Below are 21,518 nucleotides of genomic sequence, written 5' to 3' on the forward strand. Positions count from 1 at the left end.
AAACTCCTGGGCTCAAGTGATCCTCCCACCTCACCCTCCCAAGTAGCTGTGACTACAGGCATGCACCACCATGCCCGGCTAATTTTTTCTACATATTTTTAGTTGTCCAGCTAATTTCTTTCTTTATTTTTAGTAGAGACGGGGTCTCGCTCTTGCTCAGGCTGGTCTCGAACTCTTGAGCTCAAACTATCCTCCTGCCTCGGCCTCCCAGAGTGCTAGGATTACAGGTGTGAGCCACCACGCCCGGCTTGTCTTGATTCTTAAAATCTACTTATTCTTTTTTAATGACTGTTAACTATCCCGTAACTCATTTTTCTATTCTCCATTTGATGGATGTTTAAATTGTCTCCAGGATTTCTCTGTTATGAATTGTGCTGCTGTGGACATTCTGTACACATGTTCCTATATGCTTACAGGAGTTCTTCTCTAAAAGAGATTGGCCAAAAATAGAGTTAGCAGGTTAGAGTGTATGTGCTGTTTAGATCTGGTTGGTGGAGCTAACTGCCCTCTCTTAATGGTAGACGAGCACCCTCTTCCCCACACCTTCGCCCGCACCGTGTGCTGTCACTCTAATGTTTCTCACCAGGACAAGCAAAAAAGTGTCTTTTGAGATTAGCATTTGCCTAATCTAGTGAAATTGAGCATTTTATCTTATTGATTAGTGTTATATATTTAGTCTCTGAGTTAGCTACCTTTTTTCTTTCTATTTTTCTAAATAGAAATTAATAGTACTGAAAAAACTTTTTATAAATACCTATAATATTTGGCCAAAGCGGCACTCAGAGGAAAATTTATATCTTAAAGTCGTTTGTTAAAAAGAAGAAAGATTAAAACTTAACTGAAAGAAAGTAGCATAGAGTACTTAATGAGAGATTATTAAGGGATTATTAAAGAGATAAAAACAGCATAATTCATATACTTTATGGTATGCATGTCATACTTTATGGTTTACTTTATGATTAACATGTTAATGAAAGAAAAGCAGGTAAAGAAGTAATAAAGTAAAGAAACCAAAAAAGACTTGATCATTAAAATGAAAATGTATTTTTTTAAAAAAAATTTCTGACAGTTCTGATCAAGAGAAGAGAAAAAACCACTACATGTCAGAATGATATATAGTATAACCACAAATTCAGAGATTTTAGAAATTAATAATAGAGTTTGTAAACTGGGAGAGTTTTTGGTCCGTTACAGTGACTGGTTGGAGTGGGTTGCTGCTGGCATCTAGTGCCTACTGACCAGGAATGCTGAGCATTCTGTACCACGCAGGACAGCCCTTCATAGGGGAGAATGTTCCCACCCAGAAATGCCGTTTGTGCCTGTAGAAATGACAAAAACTGACAGAAGTAGAAAGCCCATCCCCTCCAAAAAGACACTAAGCCCACATAATTTTGTGATAGTTTTATTCAACTGGGTATTCCTGTTACTTATGGTTTCAAATATAGAAAAAGTCTTCTGAAGTCAGTATACGGGGCAGGTGTCACTGAGAGCAGCGTTTCCTGTTTCGCATCGCATGGTCGTCTATTTGTGTTCAGGGTGAGACTGCTCACTGGATACGCTGGATGTATTACCACTCAGAGAAACAGTGGACAGCTTTCCAGGTTTGATAGCACATGGGAAGGTAGCCAGGAGCCCTGAAAGTCATATTATTCTCTGTGGTGCTTTCTTATAGCATCCACTAATAGCGTTTGGGTCCAGGTGAAGTGGTACTTTGCGACGACAGTGATGAATGATTTTCTGAAGACAGAAATACATGTGGACCCTTTGGCATGCAGCTACACTCCTGGGGTTTTTTAGATTAAGTCAGTGTTCCTGAGAGCTGTGCCTTCGGGTCTTTGTGCAGTTTGTGCATGGGTATGAAGACCTTAGTCCTTTTAAAGGGGAAGAAACTGTTACTTTAGCCTCTCTGCTTCTGCATCAGAGTACCAGTTCATTAGCCTTTGGGGAATTCTATAGTGTAAATCTTGGCTTTTCCGTTTGCCAGTTTAGGATTGTGTTTTCTTGGGAGTGTTTTCATTTGGAGTCCCACTTTCACTGTGGTTTAGTGAGATTTCAGAAAGAAGAGAAAATAGGTGCCTATGTTCAATCTACCATCTTTACCTAAAAGTGCAGGCTAGCTTTTTTTAAGAGATAGGATCTTTCTCTGTTGCCCAGGCTGGAGTGTGGTGTTGCAATCATAGCTCACTGCAGCCTTGAACTCTCCTGGGCTGAAGTGATCCTCCTGCCTCAGCTTCCCAAGTGACTGGGACTACAGGTGTGGGCCACCATGCCCAGCTGTTTTGTTAGAGATGGGGTCTTGTTAAGTTGCTCAAGCTAGCCCTGAACTCTTGGGCTCAAGCGATCCTTCCACCTTGGCCCCCAAAGTGCTGGGATTACAGGCGTGAGGCACTGCACTGGTCCAGGCTAGCTTTTCAAGGTAGATGCCAAGGAATAAGTTGGGTGCTTTTCCCAAAGGCAGAAAATGTAAATGAGACAGTTTAACAAGCCATTAACATGGATGAACCTTGAGGATGTTATGCTAAGTGAAATAAGCCAGTCATGGACAAATATAGTATGATTCCACTTATATGAGATACTTGGAGTAGTCAAAATCGTAAAGACAGGAAGTAGAATGGTGCTTGCCAGGGGGTGAGGGGAGAGGGGAATAGGGAGTTATTGTTTAATGGGTATAGAGCTTTGGTTTTACAAGATGAAAAGAGTAGAAAATCTGAAGGAACTGGCAAAACAGAACAACAAAAAACAGCACTTTGCTTCTCACCTTCTTGCATTAGAGGAGCTTTTGCAAAGAGCCCTGCTGTATAACTTCTTCCTATCGATTTATGTTTTGGAGTTGGAATAGTTCACTTTTCGTTTCATTATGGAACAAGTCTAAGCCTTGTGAACTGCATATTTAAATTTCTTTCCACCAAATGTATCAACAACCATTTATATACATATGTGTACATGAGACATTGTAAAATAACCAAAAGAGGGCAGAATATGTTAAATTGATAGAGTAGAATTTTACATGACAGGCAGAAGTAAGGAGAAAGGAGAAGGTACTCCAGGCAGGGGGAGTAGCATAAACAACAGTGAGATGATGGGAGAAGATAGAAAAGGTGTTTGGAGAATGGTAAGTGATCCAGTTTGCTGGAACAAAGGGAACTTGTCATAACGTATTGGATCTCCAGTGTTACTCTTTATTCCAAGAACAGTACAGTGTTGTTGAAGCTTTTTGAATGGGGTGACAGGATAGGAGCTACACTTAAAAATACATAATTGTGGACTCTTAGATTGCTTAGGCTGGAAGAAACTGGAGACAGGAATACCTTAAAGTCAAGAGACTTCAAGGAGTCTCTTGAAGGTAATTAGAGTCCAGTAGGAAGCTATAGGAAGGAGAGTATGAATGGGAGAGATACTGAGGAAGCAGAATTAACAAGACCATACAGCACAATGTGGAAGAATGAGGAGAGGGTATTGAGGATGATTCTGAGGTGTTGAGCCTGATTAATTGAGAAAATAGTGTACAGCTAACAGAAATAGGGAATTGAGGGAGGGGAATATATTAAGTCCAATTTTGAATATGTTAAGCTGTTTTAGGTACCAGAGAATATCCAAGTTTACTCCATAAACACTTGAAAATGTAGGTCTGATGTTCGAGAGATGTTGAGATTAGAAATACAGATTCATGAATCATCCAAGTTGAGGTGATGGTTAACATAAAAGAGAATAAATTGCTGAAAGACTAGAGAGATGGAAGAAGTCAAGAATAGAACTTGTATTTAGAGGCAAAAGGGGAAATAAACACAGCAAGAAAACTAGAATAATGCAGTTTCTTAGAAGCCAAGGTCGAATGTGACAGAAAACCCCAAATAACTGCAGTTTAAATAAGATAGATGTTCAGAAGTAAGGAAGGCTAGATGGCCATTCATGATTGTCAAGGACCTAGTCTCCTTTTGCCCTCTCATGGTTCAAGGTGGCTATTTAAGTTCACACCATCAGCATGAAGGAAGAAAGGGGAGAAGGACACCTTAAAGATAGTTCCCAAAAGTTACACATACCACTCTCACTTATAACCCATTGGGCAGAACTTGATCATGTGGTTACACCCAGCTACAAAGGAGATGGGAAATGTAGTCTTTATTCTAGGTGGCTGTGAAGCTGTCTAAAAATCCCACAACCAAGGAAGAAGGAGAGGGTGGGTATTGGAGGAAACCGGTGAACGGTGTTCATTGATATGTCTAGAAGGGTGAATGCTAGGAAAAGGGTTAGGCAATTCAAAGGCCATTGGGTAAATCCTAACCAGGGAGATAATGTCTCTGAGATAGGTGGGAAAAGAGGAAATTACCCCCAAATTTTGACGTGACATTGAGAGTAGTAGTAGGAATTTTGATCTAAGTCTTCTCAGGAAATTCATGTGATTATCCTCCAAAGAGTACAGGTGCTGTGGGTAAAGATGATGGTTTGAAAAGAACAGAAGAGATGAGGAATTGATCTTATGATATCATAGTTTTCAAGAAATGAATAAAAGGATTGCTGGGCCCAGTAATCAGGCTTGCATTTGAATTCTTGCTCTACCACTTATTGGCTGGTGGCCTTTATTTAGGGAGTCATTTAACTTCTTTAAGCCTCAGTTTCTCCATTTAGAGTACGGATACTAATTCTTACCTCAAGATTGTAAATATTAAAAAGCAAATGCTTAGCATAGTGCCTGGCACGGGATGACTAGTACTTAATAAATGGTACTGTCGGAAGCCAGCTGAGTTAGGTGAATTGGTAGAGGATTCAGTCAGTTGTTTCTTGAGTATTTAACAGGGCTCAACATTCCAGCAACTGGAGACGAGAAAGCAAATGGCTGTGATGCCCAGTACTGAAACTGGCAGAAGATCAAGGGGAACAAAGACAGCAAATGTGCTATTAAATTAGGCACGGTTAGATAGCATGGCTGGTTGGAAACTGATCCAGGCAAAGCTGGTATACTGAAAAATAGGGAAGCTTAGGGGGCCAGAGGTCCAGTGATAGGCAGTGAATAGACTCTTCGGGAGGAGTTTAAGGAAATGGCGGAGCCACAAGGTAATGAGGTGATTTGGACCAAATCAATGTGGAACAGCCTTAAGTCCCAAAGCTGGGCTGTACTTATGGACACCATGAGTACAGATGGTTCCTGGTCTGAAGATTCTCCACCGTGGTGTTACATGTAGTGCTGACCCAAAATTGCAAGACTTCTGACCTTCCCCGGCATTTGAGTTTTATTCTGCCTGGTTAACAGGGCCACTTGAAACCAACCATTTGGTCTCCTTTGCAGAGTTGGGAGGAAGGAAACCGACCTCTGTGTACAGTGTTAGCATAATGAGCTGAGTTTGGAAATGGTTGTAAATGGAAAATGATAATAATAATAGCAGCTATCATTTACTGAATGCTTCCTATGGGCCAGCCATTGTGCTGAGTTCATTTACATTGATTATGTCATTGTATATTTCAAGGCAAATCTTCAGGGTAGGGGCTACTTTTATCCATGGTTAATATATGAGGAAGAAGAGGTTAGGTATTAGAACTGAGGCTTAAGTCCTAGTCTGGCTGAATCCAAAGCCTGTGCTTTTACCCATGAGGCTAAAACCATTTCATCAGAAGGCCTGCTGCTATTCATAACATCATAGAGCTGGAAGGGACCTTAGAGAGGCCATCTAATCACAGATTCAAACCATACTGAATCTCAGAACCCTAGAGAATACATTCCAGCCACTCATTTTTTTGAAATAGACCTAGAGAAGAAAAGTCACAGGCCTGGGACTACAACTTGGGCCTCTTGAATCCCAGTCTGCCTCTTGTTCTGTTTCTCAGGTTGCTATGGACCAGAATGGACTCTCAGTCTATCTGTCTTAGCAGATCTCAGTCTTCAGCAAATGTCTGCATAACCTGATCAGGACTCTCCTTCTGGGGAAAGCATGGTGACCCTCTAAAAGCAGCCAGGTACTTAGGCATTCTCCCAGACATACGTGGTTTTTGTTGCTCACCATAGTGACTAGGCACTTGGAGGATTCCAGGCCTAATGGAACAGAAAGCAGAACAACCTGGGAAACTGGGGACCAGCCTTCTGGGTCTGAGGATTGATTCGAGTAACTCCCCACATGAGCTGCACTTTTCAGACTTAATTTAATGGGCAGAGGTGACTGACAATGTGTAAATGTTAAAATGTTATTATTCAAAGCCCTTGAGATCCCCATGGATCATCGTGGTAATTAAAATGCAACACAGAAGCCCCCTCGCTTCAGCAGCTCACAGGGTAAAAGGGAAATGAATAAAGATGGAAGTCGCTGGTGTGTCCTATTCAGTAGGGGAGAGTAAGAAACAGCCTCCCTCTCTGTGCTGTTACCTCCTTGTTTGTCTCCTAGAAGGGCAGACTGGGAGGCGGGCAGAGGTCAGTGTCGGGGAGTGTCGGAAGCTGCCTAGGTCCACAGTGGAAGCTTAGTGATTCCCATCAGAAGGAAGACCTTAGGCCTAAGGGTCCTCTTCTGCCACTCCACTGGTCCCAGAGCACTTTCGTGTCTCTGCCTTTTCGAATGTATTTCTACTTCTCTTTAACCCTGACGAGGTCTTACTTCTTCAATACCTAGCTCAAAAGCTACCCCTCTGAGAAGCCTCCTAGTTCAAAATAATCATGCTTTCCTTTCTGCCCACTGTCCTTGTGGTTTATACCTTTCTTGAAAGCATCTATTAGGCCAGGCATGGTGGCTCACGCCTGTAATCCTAGCACTCTGGGAGGCCAAGGCAGGAGGATTGATTGAGGTCAGGAGTTGAAGACCAGCCTCAGCAAGAGCAAGACCCCATCTCTACTAAAAATAGAAAGAAATTAGCCCAGGCAACAGAGTGAGACTTTACCTAAAAAAAAAAAAAAAAAAATCTATTAATTTTTGCCTTCTAATTATTTCTGTATATGCTAGTCTCTTCCAATATCGTTGAGGCCAGCTTGCTATCTTCATCTTTATATCACCTGAGTGCCCCCTGAAAGCAGATAACTTTGCACATGCTTATTGATGGAATGAGTGGTTATAGTGACAGTTTGGGGCCTGACTCAGTTTCTTACTTCAGCCCTTTCACCATACTACCTTCTGTTCCTTCTTTCTGCTGTTGAGAGTTGTAAGGATGAGGGAGGTAATGGATGCTTGTACAGTGCTTTATATCTTACAAAGTATTTCCGTGTACATTGTCTTTGATCCTTGGGACAGACCTGTGAGAAATGGGGAAGTAATTGATCTTACCGGTGAGCAAAGTATGCTGTGATGCTGCACAGAGGATAATAACAGCTATTAATATCTATTGAGAGCTTTCCATGTGCCACGCATGGTTCTTAATGCTTTACACATATCATTTAATTCTCACAACAGTGCTATGAAATGAGAATACTAGGGCACAAAGAAGTTAAGGAATTTGCTCAAGATCTGCCACTTGGTCGGTATATATTGTTAGCACTTTGTCCCTAAGAGATTTTATAGTATCCTGACTTTGCAGAAGGAAGAAACCATTGAGTAGTTTTTTCCCATCCATTGATTTGCTAAGAAATAGATCTTAGCCGTGAATGTAGTTTTCTATGGGAAAGAGAACACCAGCTTATTAAGATCCTCAGGTTCTTAGATCTCAGCAAGCTTTTCAGATACCAACGTGTCTTTCCTAGGAATTGCCTGGGTAAGTCATGTAATTATAGGACTCCCTTTCCATCATTTCTTATACTTCACAAAATCTTGGCACATTGTGGTTTCTGTAATGGGATTCTGACCCTCAGAGATTCTTCCTCTCCACATATTTCTTTCCTCCTTAAGTTTCCATTTCTTCTTTCTGCCCACTTCCTTCCCCCGGCATCTGTTAGTATTGAGCCCTTGGCATCTGTCTCTCTTTCTTCATTGATAGCATGAATGGGTGGCTGTTTGACAGGGCCTGCATTGTCAGCTCCCACAGCAGCAGTCGGAACATTCTCTGTGGCCTGGGTTCTGAAGTCCAGCCAGGCAATACGAGCCAGGCTGTGATGTTTTTCTTGTGTTGTTGGAACCCTCTCCATGCCCCCTCCCCAAAATTGTTAAATATGAAGCTGATGCAGAGCAGCAAAAGCCTGTGCTCCTGTTACCCAAGTCCTCCTCTTGCATTCAGATGAAGTCAGAGGGACACTGCACCTTGGGCAAGGATTTGTAGGAAGTTGGCCATTAGAATATCATCCCAGAGGTGGCAAATTTTGTAGCCCAGTTAGTTCTCCCCATCAGCTTCTCCTAGAAAGTATACTGCCCTGAACCATCATTAGACGGTCATATGTCATCCTCTCTGTGGCCCCACCATGCAACACCACTGTGTAGCTTTGTTCCGTCTCCCAGTTGTTGTGTGTGATATTCGTAGCTGTGAGTCATGGGTTCCCGGGGCCTCAGTTAAGCTGTATGGAACTCTTGTGTACTCACCATTTCTTCTTCCCTAGAGAAATGATTCAAGTCATTTAGGGCTTGTTCATTGCTCAGGTCCTGGCCTTTGGGGTGCTGGGTTTGGGAGGTAGGGGTGTGAAAGTTGTGAAACAGTCAAGAATAGAGGAGGGAGATGCCAAAGTTCATGCTTCTGGGCTCCTGTGGATAAGTAATCGGAGCCATAAAGTGGAGCTAGTTGGCTGCCCCTCAGCAGCCTCTGCAGACTTGCCAAAAGCTGAACAGACTGTAGAGACGGAACTGCTCTTCTGGACAGGGTGGGGCGGACAGAACCGTGTCCCTGCTCAGACCTCAGGGAGACTGGCTCATTGTGAGAGTTGGCTGTTGGGATCCTTCCTTAAAGGCTGTCTTGAAAGACATTAGCATCGTGCCTAGGCAATGGAGACTGTGTTTTAGAACATCCTGTTTATAAAGTGCTGCTTATTTCGCACCCCTCCTCACCTGACTGCCCTTTTCAGTTGTGGAGCCGAGCTTCAAGAAGGGGCCTTGGGGCTGCAGACATGCTGTTGAGGGAGAGTGGGTGCTATGCGGGCAGCAGCAGAAGAGGCACCCGGGCAGGGCTCTAGCATCCTGGGGGAGAAGTCTGCCATCACAGCATGGTGCAGACTCGGATTCTCATCGCCATCGTGACATTAAAGTATTGTGCAGCCCAACCCACTTATTTTATTCACTGAGGCCCAGCAAGATGAAATCACTGCCAAGGCCACACAGCTAGAGAGCAGCACAGCCAGGACCAGAGCCAGACCTTCAGCCTCCTAGGTTAAAGTCTTCTGTAACAGCACCGTGGGCAAACCACTAAAGGCCTGTGGGCCTTAGATTTCTCATCTGTAAAAATAGTCAAACTCAACCCTTTCGATTCTAAGATTCTCTGATCTTATGAAGAGTTCTTGGGCACTTTGGGCAGACTAGGGAATCATTTGGTGTAGGTACTATAGACTTCACTTACAGAGAAGATAAAGTTGAATATTAATTTTGGAATGTGAACATAGTGTTGTTACCTCACCCTGATGACGTGGGTTAAAGTCTTCAATGGGACTGAGTTCATGCAAGGAAACCCCCGTGTGTCAGTGTGGTGATGTTGTTAGACTCTGATTTGGCCAATTATTTGTGCTGCTTTGGGGCAGAGGTATTTGAATGTACAGTAGTAGCTGGCCTCATGAGCTAGTAGTGTCAGATTTCTAGGATGTTAGGGAAGTCTCAAGAGAACTGCAAATGTCTCCTGGCATTGACAAATTCGACTGTTTTGTTTTCAGTGGATCAACTAAAGTTAAACTTAAACAAATATGAGCAGCTGGAGGCTTTGGAAAGAGCGAGATGTGCACACTTGAAAAAAAAAATAGAAAAAGAAAGAAAGAAAGTCTGTGCTCCCTGAGGAAGGAAGGATGAGGCGTGGAACTCTGAATGGCCCCCTCTGAGGAAGGAAGTAGTTATTCTCTGCTGTTTTGTTTTGCACTTTCAGTTAAGGAATTCCAGAAGTTGCAGGTTGTGGATCATGACCTCCATTTTTTTTTTCTCGGTTGCTGCTTCCCAGAGGAAGGGAGGGCGGGTGGCTCTAAATAACACTTTGGCCTTTATGGAAATGTGTCAGATGTTCCAGGAGCGAGTCGCACTTGCTCGTGCTCGCTCTCTCGCACGCTCACGCTCTCTCTCACTTCTGCTTCATGTCCACTCACCCTGCCCTCACTGTGTCCTTTCTGTAGGATATAGTTAACACTCTTCTCGCCTTATATAGCAAGGTCTGGTCGTTAATGTTAACAGAAATCTTACAACAGGGAAGGCTGCCAGATAGCATTAATCAGGCCAGTGTTTGGAATTTCATAAATTCTCTGACTTTGGGTACAAATTGAACATTAAGAACAATACGAAAACTGTTTTCTTCCTTCCTCTTTCTCCTCTCTTTTCTCTCCCCTCCCAGCCTAGCCAGCTTCTCTCTCTTTCTCTCTGTTTTTGATTCCTATGATTTGCTGTACGCTCACTGCATTGGAACTTTGTTGATTTTTGCCACGTTTGATTTTTTATTTCTCTGTCTCTCTGTCCACTCCAAGACCACAGGCGGAGCAGCAGCAGCTGGAGCCAGGACTCTGCGGAGCAGCAGGACGGGCAGGTCCCAGAGCAGTTCTCAGGTCTCCTCCACGGCTCCTCCCCAGTGTGCGAGGTGGGGCAGGACCCTTTCCAACTGCTCTCTGCCACTGGCCAGAGCCATCCAGACGGTTCCCCCCAGCAGGGCGCCTGCCAGGAGGCCAGCATGCAGCTGGAGGAGACGGGTGTGCATATTCCTGGAGCCCCCCAGCCCAGTGTCCTAGACCAGAGCAAGAGAGTGGGCTACCCAGCAGGCCTGCCCGCCACCAACAGCCGATCACACCCTGGAACTTTGACTCACACAGCATCTCCGCACCCTGGTGGTGCCGAAGAAGGAGACCGGAGCGGGGCCAGAAGCCGAGCCCCTCCCACCAGCAGACCCAAAGCCGAACTCAAACTCAGCCGCAGCTTGTCCAAGTCTGACTCTGATCTCCTGACCTGCTCACCCACGGAGGACGCTACCATGGGAAGTCGGAGCGAGTCCTTGTCCAACTGTAGTATTGGGAAGAAGAGGCTGGAGAAGTCGCCCTCCTTTGCCTCGGAGTGGGACGAGGTAAGGGCGATGTGACGTCACAGGGAGCTGGGCTGGCCAGGCTGGCTGCATCTACCGTAGCTCCCCTGTGTGTGGACTCCTGGGACCGGGATCTGAGCCACAGGTGCCCTGGTTCCTTCCCACTGTGACAAACCACAAGGGAAGGCAAGCCCCAGGTAGGCTGGGCCATAGAAGTCAGGTTCATTAATGGTTAAACTTGAGGGTGGAGGCCCCAGCAGAGTGCAGCTGAGGGAGGGGCAGTTCCTAGCAATGACAGGCTGTTTGGATCCCGTCAGCCCCACTGAGGGAATCATGCTCACCCTGAGGATGCTTAGGAAGAGCTGGAGTTACTCCCTGTGAGTCCTTTGGGAGGAAGAGAGAAGATCCAGGGTTAGCTGGGAGTTGGGGGGTGCAGAGGGTTTGAGAGGGGTAAGCTTGGGGAGAAGCTACACAAATGGGATCAGAAGGGAGCTTTTCTTTTCCCTGCTTCTCCAAGGTTATTCATATTGTGTTCCCCCGAAAGGCCAAATGCTTGTTCCGGCAAAAGTGTCCTGCCCGTCCTACATTCCAGGTTGGTCAGGCAGAGGGCTAGGTGATTCAGGAAACAAAGATTAGCAAGTGGAAAACATTTGGAGTCAGAAGCCCAGGTTCCTTTCATAAGCATTGTTACAGAAGAGTTACAATAGTTATAAAATATTTGTACCCAGATATTTTTCAGTGACCTATGGCGTGTCATACTGGGCAGAAGAATGTGTCTGTCAAAGATTGGTAAACATCCCAGGAATGTTAAAGTGCCACCCTTGTAAGTTTCTTGCTGGGAGGAAGCCGCCTTTGAAGTGGCATGGGTCTGTCTCCCAGAACAATTTCAGGAGATGCATTTAGCCCTCCAAGAGGAGGGGAACAGTACAGCTGACATGTCCATTTGAACAATCTGTGGACTTAATGCCCTACCCAGCTCTGTTTGGGCTGCTGCTGCAAAGCTATGTAAACCGAAGCCAGTCCCATTTCCAGTGTGGGAACAGGGCGGGGCAGTTCTTCCAGCACTATCTCCAGATAAGATGAGGCTCAGGACTCTGATTAGTCAGAGCCAGAGGAATCCTGTGCAAAAGAAAATGTTCATTGCTTGGTAAATAAAGTTTGGCGAGCCTGTACTAGGTGTGGCCTCTAGTAGAAAATCACTATGACTGAGATATCTGAGGGGAGGGGAATGCCTAGGAGATGACACACAAGGTATGTGTGTTTGTAGGAATGTGTGCTCTACCTTCGTTTTTCAAAACCAAGTTGTAGTAATTTGCAGTCAACTACAGGATAAGGCAATTTAAGCCTTCGGATGAAGATAAGTGCAATATCCTCTGAAATGACAGGAGAGGTCAAGAGAGAAAAACATCAGTGAGGGGAAGTGGAGACTGGAGGTGTGAGAAGACAGGAAGGGACTTCAGGAAGGATCACAGAGCAATGAAATTTGACGTGGAATTAAAGGACCAACTCCTGTGGTTAAAAGCAGATTAAAACTACCAGGATAAAGAAAGGTGGGTGAGAGAACAGCATGAGCAAAGGCATGGGGTTGGGAAAGCTTAGGTCATTTGGTTTCTATAGAGTGTTGAGTGTGCATGGGGAGATTAAGAAATAAAAGTAGAAAGTGAGATTTGGACCAGATAGTGAGAGGGCCTTGAACATGAGGCCATGAAATGAGTACAGTCAGCCCTACTTATCCGTGGGTTTCTGCATTCATAGATTCAACCAACTGTAGTTCGAAAATATCCGGAAACAAAAAACAATAAAAAATAACAATACAACAGTTAAAAAAACACAAAAATACAGTATAACAACTATTTACATATTATTAGGTATTTAGGTGACTAGAGATGATTTAAGTATATGGAGGATGTGCATAGGTTATAAGCAAATACTATTCCATTTTACATCACGGACTTGAGCATTCACAGATTTTGGTATTCACAGGGGTCCTAGAACCAGTCCCCCAACAGATACCGAGGGATGTCTACTTGATTTGATATCAAGGCAGTATCTCAGAATCCTTCAAATGGGCTGGAAGACAGCTTTACCATGCTAATGAATTACCTCTTCTTTATAGCTCCCTCTCCTGAGCACATCCCCGCCCTGAGAGGTCAGCAGTGCTGGGTGATTCTTCCCCGGATATTTATGTCCTGTTAACATGCAGCATTGCCAGGCTCCACCATTTCCTCCTGGAGAAGAAACGTGAAATCACCCAGGCAAAGCCACACTTAATGGACGTTGGCTGTGTGGGCTCATAAGCCAATTGTCTCTTTGCAGCTTAATGAGAGAAGGTACATGTGCTGATATTACCTTTGCAGGTAGAGATTGCAGGTGCATACCATGAACCCAGGGACTATTTCGAGGTATTGCTGTCGTGGGCCAGTTCTGTAGTGTGACTGACGTGCTGAGTGCACTGCTACATTTTAAATTTGAAAAAATTCAAGGCAATTGAGGTCTCATTAGAAAGAATTCAGAGTATCAATCTTTGCTTACATAGTAAACATTAACAGCACCCTTTATGTGTAACCCTTCAACATTGTTTTTGAGTTGTATTATTCTTGGGTTTTGTGAGTATCTCTGTCTAAAGAGAACTTCAGAGTGTTTTCCCCAGTGATTGGCCCTAAACCCAGGGCTTTGGCAAGATTTCCTCAAATGGGGTGGTAGTTAATGACTGCTCCCCACCCTACCCCGGACCGATGCCTGCAGGCTGCTTTGCCATATCCTGTTCTTGCTGATTTTTTTCTTTATTGTCCCAGGAGGTAGAAAAAGCTGCTCTGAAGGAACCTGGGCCCAGTGTAGCTCCTCACTGTAAGGCCTGGAGACTGGGTGGGGTGGGGGCACGGAGCTGGGCAGCCTGATCAAATCGCTGTGAGTTTCTCGTGAGTCTGCCAGGCTCTCCTAGAAGGCAGAGCAGGGCAGCAGACGACTCAGGGTCGGAGTGAGCAGATCCAGCTTTGAGCCCCAGCCGCACCATCTAATCCATTTTGGTGCATAGATAATGAAAGGGGTGACTTTGCAAAAATAATAGTACCTAATCCTACAATTTCTCCAGTAATGGTTAAAGATCAATCCTACGAGTTGTCTAACTAACAGGTACCCTACAGGAGTTCTGTTTTGCACAACTTCTGAAAAGAGTCCTGGTTATTCTTATTTGTGAAACAGGCGGTCAGATCTGTGTTTCAGAATGTTTTACCAATTAGAGATGTGTTTACGTGCCTAGCACAGTTCCCGGCTTGCATAAGGTATTGACTGAATGGTAAATATTAGTGTTACTGCGCCTAGAGCTTGGAGAAAGAATGGGAGCTGAGGTCTGGAGTATCTTCAGACCTTAAGAAAGGCAGAGTTCTTTGCAGGTGGTCCTTTGGTGTTTGGTGGTGGCAGAGTGACTGGGAAGCAGTGGAGTTCAAGCCCTTCTACTGGTGCTCCTCCTGCATGACTGTGCCCCACGACAGAACTGGAAGTGCCTACCCAGCCTGGGAAAGTAGGGCAGGTACCCCCCATTGTTCTTCTTTGAGAAATTAATGGACTTTTCTGCTTACTTCTCTGAGAGGAGAAGAGAGGTTAGAGAGAAATCTGCAGCCATCTCTTCAATTTATTTTTGAAATATATTCTTCTACATAATGACCAGCAGTGACTATTTGGTTGATTGGTTGTTTGGGACGATGTCCTCTAGCTGGGGAACATGCATCACCAATCGATTTTGGAGTCTTTTTCTCCAAAAACAGACTGCTCCTTACAGTGGGTTAATGCAGCCCTTGTTGAATTACCGTGAGCAAGGTGACTTCTGAAAGTTGGCCTGGTTAAGGTATTATCCATTAGTGACACAAGCATCCTCCCTATTTTCTATTATATTTTTAGTAACAAAGAAGTGATAGAGTTTGCCTTTAAAAGAACTCAGCCTAAGAGGAGATCTGAATCCAAGCTTCAGTAGATATTTTCTGTGTTTTCCAGGCAAGTCGAAGCACTGTTTGTTGTCTTAATGATGCCTAGGGCATAACAGAAGTTAAACTGAGAAGTTATACATAAATAAAACTTTAGAAATATATTGTAAGAAGTAGGAAAATTACCTGCATCCCTCTATGCATAGTTAACTGCTGTTAAGACTTGATATATATACAAATTTGGGGTCTTAGTATATTTATTGATTTATAATTTGCTTTTCTTATGTAATTACGTTATAGATATCTTACCATGGCAATGTCTATAAAAGATGCGGATTCGGATCTTCATTCTAAAAGGCTTAGTTTTCTGTTGTGTGGCCATATCATAAGGTTGGTTGGTTTTTTGTTTAAGCTGTTCTCCAATCAGTAGATACTATACAGGGTATTTTCCACCTGCCCTTCGGGTCCAGTTCCTACCCATCTCTACCTGCCTGTGTGTCCTACATTAATAGGTCAAGGGAACATTGGATTGGCTGTGCCCCTTTGTTGATGGCCACCACTCCTGTGAGGGGCCTTCTTCCAACAGCTCTTCTCTCTGGGTTCTAACAACCAGTCCCTCCCTTCCTTTGACCCTTCTGGCCTGAGGCTCCTTGCCATGACTAGCTCCTGTCCCTTGTTCCTGTTCCCTGCACTTTACCCAAACCTGTATAAATAATCCCCTTATTAAGCTCCTTCAGTTGCCCTGTTTAAATGTCCGTCTTTTTCCTACAGGGACCATGGGTAATATAGCCATCTTTAGCACTGTTTTTATGAACTTTAAGCAAGCGTAGATGGCTGTGCACTGGAGTAGTAAACGTGGCCCTAGTATGTAAATTGTAAATCATCTTCATTCGCAAATGAACCAGAAGGCTTGGATATTTAGGGTGCTGAAAAGTTAGGAAAAATTCATTCTTTAACTTGAAGCAGAGAGCAGAGTAGGAGCCATAGCAGCGGGAGTTGTGGCAGGACAAGCATTTAGAAAATTTCTTCCTCTCTTTGAATTTTGAAAGGAGCTCAGCTGAAACTGTAACCAAAGGGAGGCATCATGCTTCCAGAAAAATCACAAGGAAAAGTATTGTAAGCAACAGTAGTAGCTGATGGATTGGGCTCCAAAGGAAAGATGGAGAGATTCAACCAGTTAGTATGAAAGTTGAAAATAAGGTTCTTCTCCCAGAATATGGAGACACCAAAGTAGGCATGATCATAGCTCACTGCAGCCTTGAACTCCCGGACTCAAGGGATCCTCCTGCCTCAGCCTCCTGAGTAGCTGGGCACATGCCACCACACCTTCTTTCTTTATTTTTTATAGAGATGGGGACTCACTATGTTACCCTGGCTGGTCTTGAACTCCTGGCCCCAGGTGATCCTGCCACCTTGGCCTTCCAAAGTGCTGGGATTATAGGCACAAGCCACCGTACTGGGCTAGTATTATTTCTTATTTAGAGACGGTGACATTTTTGAAAGTATACAGACTGAAATAAACCACTATTGAAGTGGCTTCATGTAAAACTGTTCATTCCTCTGAATTTCTGAAATCTTTGATCATGTAAATAATTTCCATGTCTCCCTTTTATAATAAACTAGTGATATATAAACAAATGTCATCCAATGTCTCTAAAATTTAGTTTTGCTGTACTGATATAAACATTCCAAATAAAAATATCTAAATTAAAAAAAACAAACAAACTTGAACCTTTCCCACTTCCAACCATAGGAAAGAAACCTGTTCTTCCTTCCACCAAATTGGCAGTGTCGTCAGCATTTCAGTGTGTGCTCCCGTGTCAGAATCCCCTTACATGTTTTCTCGTCCTGTCTCCTGCACAGTGTGATGCACCCACAGTACACACACACAGCAGCAGCAACTAATGTCTGTAATAAATACCTCATAAGAACAAAAATAGCTTTCCAGTCAAATTGTGGTTTGAATGTACAGAAAGTCTATGGGGTCAGATAGGTCTCTGTCAGACCTGCCTTTGAATGGATTGAAGTTTATGAAATAGAAAACCACAGAAGGCCTCTTGTCTACTTAGCATAAACATTTGAGTCATTTAAAACTTGGCTAAGTAAAAGTTTAAATGATAAATTTGTATTTTGTAATCAGCTTTCATAAATATTAAACAAGTGGGAAGTGAGTGAAGAGCAGGGACATGCCTTGGGTGCATTTTGTACAAGCTGAAAATAATTTCTGGTCAGGGATTCTGGAAATGTCCCGGTTTTGTCTGAAATAGTAGCTGAGGGGACCCTTGGCTCTTGAATCCTTTCTTGAGAAATGAAGTGGCAGCAACTGGGAGGGTGCCCTTCCAGGCCAAGTCCCAGCAGCCTGCCCTTTCCAGGCTGTCCCATTAGAGGCATGATGTCATCAAGAGAAGAGCTGATTGGTTCAACTCCACAGAGGCTTTGGCTGCTTTTAACCCTTGGGGGTTAGGTGTGCAAGAAGAATGACAAAGATATAAAATGAAGAGATTTGAGTTTCCACTGATAATCACTAAATTTCCCACCCATATTCTGCAGTGTGTATTGTTCTTCATTATGTAAACAAACATGCTGTGTAGCCCTTTTTGCTGAGCAAAGCCTACTCACTCTCAACAAGAATGTGGCACTCCTACCTCTGGGGACAGATTGGAGTGTTGCTTCTGGGCATACACAGGAGTCACAACTTTTATCGTAGTTGAAACACCCTTTACATTTCCATTGGTTTTAGGTGGTCTGGTAAGATTGAGGTATTTTGTTCCTATTATAAAATAATCTCACTTATTTTATAGGCAGTCCTGAACAAATAATTTTGGCCTTTCTATCAGATAAAGCGATTTTTTGTTAGCCTAGATTCCTAGATTAAATATGTATGCATTTCCATGGCCTTGATGCTAAGAGAAGAAACACCACCGTGTTGTGAGTGAGCTAGGGTTAGTCTCCGCGCTGCAGTTAACGTGATGAGAAAACTGGTGTGTTCAACGCTCCCCCCATAGCAGTCCCTTGCCCGTCCCTTGGTGCCGTCATACCCCTAGCTGGACAGCACAGTCCCTTGGTGCCATCATGCCCCTAGCTGGACAGTACACCGGAAAGTGTGGGCATTGAGGGGCAGGCGCAGGGGCCTGGCCTGAAAGGTGCCCTCCCTGCTGCTGCCACTCAACTTCCCGCCAAGGGGGCTGGGAGCCTCTCATCCTCCCTCGGTTCTATGCATTTGTCTCTTCTCCCGATTTCCTCCTTGCTGCTGTCCCTGTCTGTTTCCTCAGCCTGCTTCCTCCTCCTCTCTTCCCCTTTGCTCTTTAGCTCCGCTTTTCTCCTATGCTCTTCTTTGTAATTTCTCATTCATTCTTCCTTTTCATTCTTATTTTCACTGATGGAATCAAGGATAGGCTTTCCTTGTAGCCTTGCCCTCTCAGCCCTCTCCATCAGAGGGATTTTGCTTTTCTCTTTTTACCGTTCTTGCCAGGGTAGTGTTTACCCACGTTTACATTCTGCACCCGCAGTTTTGCAGTTTCACCACTGGGGCCCTCGCCCCCCGCCCGCCCCGTCCTTTGGTGATCTGTCTGGTTCCATTTAGCTGCGGCAGAGGGAACCGCCAAGCACCACGGAGGTACTTGCAGCATTTGTGAAATTGCCAGCAAAAGGAGAATTTCCTTTTTCTCCCCTTTTTTGTTTTGTTACATTTTGTCTTTTTGACACCAGCCTGGTAGAGGGGCTGGGTAAAAGCTTAGGTGACAATGAATGTGGGTAAATAGATAAGAAGAATTTGATCTTTATTCCATTGTATACAAATGCTGAGAATTACAGAAAGAAGCATTTTCTGGGGTATTCTTTATATGCTTTGGTTCTGGTTTTGTATATACTCCTGTTTTTCTAATAACAGCATCAGTAGGATACAGAATGAGTGGTTTTATATAATTTATGAAATGTTGGTTCATCTTATATTATTCTAAGTAATTGCATCTGAGAAACAGATATTTTTACATAATCAGTAATAATATAAAATTGAAGTATATATTTTTTTTTTTTTTTGAGACAGAGTCTCACTCTATTGCCCGGGCTAGAGTGCCATGGCGTCATCCTAGCTCACAGCAACCTCAAACTCCTGGGCTCAAGCAATCCTTCTGCCTCAGCCTCCTGAGTAGCTGGGACTACAGGCACGTGCCACCATGCCCGGCTAATTTTTTCTATATATTTCTAGTTGTCCGATTAATTTCTTTCTATTTTTAGTAGAGACGGGGTCTCGCTCTTGCTCAGGCTGGTCTCGAACTCCTGAGCTCAAACGATCCGCCCGCCTCGGCCTCTCAGAGTGCTAGGATTACAGGCGTGAGCCACCGCGCCTGGCCTGAAGTATATTTTTATTACAGTTATTCATTCATTCAGCTAATTTGTTGAGTACCTGTTCTGTTTTAGGCAGGTTCTAAGTGCTAGGGATATAGCAGTGAACCAAACAGACAAAACGTCTTGCCCTCATGGAGCTGACATTCTAGAAAGCAAGAGGGGAACTAAGGATTTTAAAAGGATAAATACGTAAAATTCGTAATATGCTAGTTGGTGATAGGAGTGCTTATGAGAACAGTGCTGCTGGGAAGAGGGAGAGAGGGGACGTGGGGGTGACAGTTAGGGAGTCAGCCAGGAAAGATGCCCTGGAGCAGGAGCAGGAGCAGGCCACGCAGGCACAGGCACGGGGCATGGAGGCCTGAGCAGGGCTCTTGGGCTGCTTTCTTTTCGTTAATTTCTCCTGTAAGAGAAATGTAGAATTCCATCCTACACTTACATTGTCTTACAAATACGCCTTACAACTTCTGACCTCCTCTCCCTTTCTCTTTAGCCATGAATGCCACCTGCTGCTTTTTTCATCTTGGTTTTTTCCCCTGACATTTTTCTTTTAAATAGTGTTGGGTGACTTTTTAAACATGTACACACACACACACACACACACATATTTTTTAGAGCTATTCAACTAGAATGAAATCTTAATTTCTAAGACTTTCTCACACTTGACCATTGTCCTTGTCGTCCTGGGCAAGGGTCATTGGGTGAGTGCTGGCAGAGGGGCTGGCTTCTCACTGTCTGAGGAAATACATTTCTATGAGCTCATCACTTACTCAAAGCAGAAATAAAATTTTAAAACCAAGATGATGAGGCAAGGGGGAGGGAATCCAAAGTCACTCAGACCAGAGGATGGCCAGGAGTCTGGAAAGCAGGAGATCCCGAGAGAGAGGACAGCTGACTTGGTGTCCAAGGACCTGGGGAAGGTGACTGGGGATGTGGGCACCACTGCTTGGAACACAGAAATGGTGCTGATGTCCTGAAAGAGCACCTACCACAGATAATTTGCCCTGATGACCATGAGTACTTCCCCTCAGCAGCCAGTTAGAGAGTGAGATGCTGGTGGCCTCTCTCTGCTTTGGTGGACTTAATGGACATCAGCTTACAGGGAGCTTCTTAGGCACCAGATATAAAGGTATCTGTGTGTGTGCCTGCATGCATGTGTGTGTGGATTGCAGAGAAGTTTAATTTGTTTGGAGATGTGCTACGTGGTCACAGTGGCAGCTAATTAATTACCTGGCTAGATAGTGGGGGACAGGCTTTTTATTATATAAGACACCAGGAAAGCAATTAATCTGGATCTCACCTGGGCTTCCTTTGGCATCTATGACCCTCAGAAATAACATAGAGCTGTTTTCTGGACCCCGGTGTTAGGCGAGCTTCCTCAAAGATGTGTGCTGTCTGATCTCAGCTCTGTGTTTTCGTGGAAGGCAATGCTCCCTGCCTAGGGTACCTTTACTGTCCCTTGTCCTGCTTTCTTTTCCATAGTTGTTCCTTTTTGAGGCCACCAAGTGAGTAGCTAGTGGATGAGAAGAATGCTTCTGGCCTATAGATGCTGGGCAGGGCCAAGATGCTGATCACATCTTTCCCAGGCATCCTGCTGTCTTGCTCACGAGCTCTAATGACCCAGACTCTGGCGCCACAGGGCCCACCTGTCCATAACTCAAAGCGGTCTGTTTATTTGTCTGGACAGGTGGAAAACTGCCTAAGCTCAGTGGGGACCTACAAATGACAATTTGTTTGGCAGTCTGTTCTTGGCTGTCCTGATTTAAACAGGCAGGAAGCCATTGTAAAATCAGCTGAAATGCTGTGGTTTGTGTAAATGTTCTGGTTTGTTTCCACTTTGGATCTAGTTATTTTCAACAGAACTTCCCAAAAAACCATGGGAGTGCCTTGTATCCATTATTCAGTGGGCATGCAGGCCTGGGTTTTGCTGCCAGAGAAACAGCTTCCCTCACTGGCAGCCGGAAGGTGGATAAACCTGGAGAAGTTTATCTTCAGGGCTGGCCCAGCCTTCTGTGCTGGCCCAAAGGACAGTAGAGACACCATGGACTTGAGTGAGTGGCCGAGGAGTGGCTTCTTGTCTTCACGCTGTACGTCAGTGGTAGAGATCTCCCAACCCCAATGCCTCAGTCTGTTTCTGTGCCCTGAGAGGCAATATTTGTCTTAACCCCCATATCTAACTGTATATGGAAACCTAGGCAAAGCTAACCCTAGAAATGGGATTTTTTT

At 44.3% G+C, this 21,518-nt stretch overlaps 1 protein-coding gene across 1 annotated transcript in view; it reads left to right on the forward strand.

Annotated features, from left to right (window-relative positions):
- ANKS1A (ankyrin repeat and sterile alpha motif domain containing 1A) overlaps window positions 1–21,518 on the forward strand; it is a 181,682-nt gene that overhangs the window by 101,297 nt on the left and 58,867 nt on the right. Inside the window, exon 12 of the mRNA XM_012646626.1 lies at window positions 10,484–11,070. Coding sequence (XP_012502080.1) covers window positions 10,484–11,070 — 587 coding nt within the window. The remainder of the gene's footprint in view (window positions 1–10,483; window positions 11,071–21,518) is intronic.

The sequence above is a fragment of the Propithecus coquereli genome, unplaced genomic scaffold (assembly GCF_000956105.1).
Source record: "Propithecus coquereli isolate 6110/MARCELLA unplaced genomic scaffold, Pcoq_1.0 Scaffold248, whole genome shotgun sequence".
In the NCBI taxonomy this organism is placed as follows: domain Eukaryota; kingdom Metazoa; phylum Chordata; class Mammalia; order Primates; family Indriidae; genus Propithecus; species Propithecus coquereli.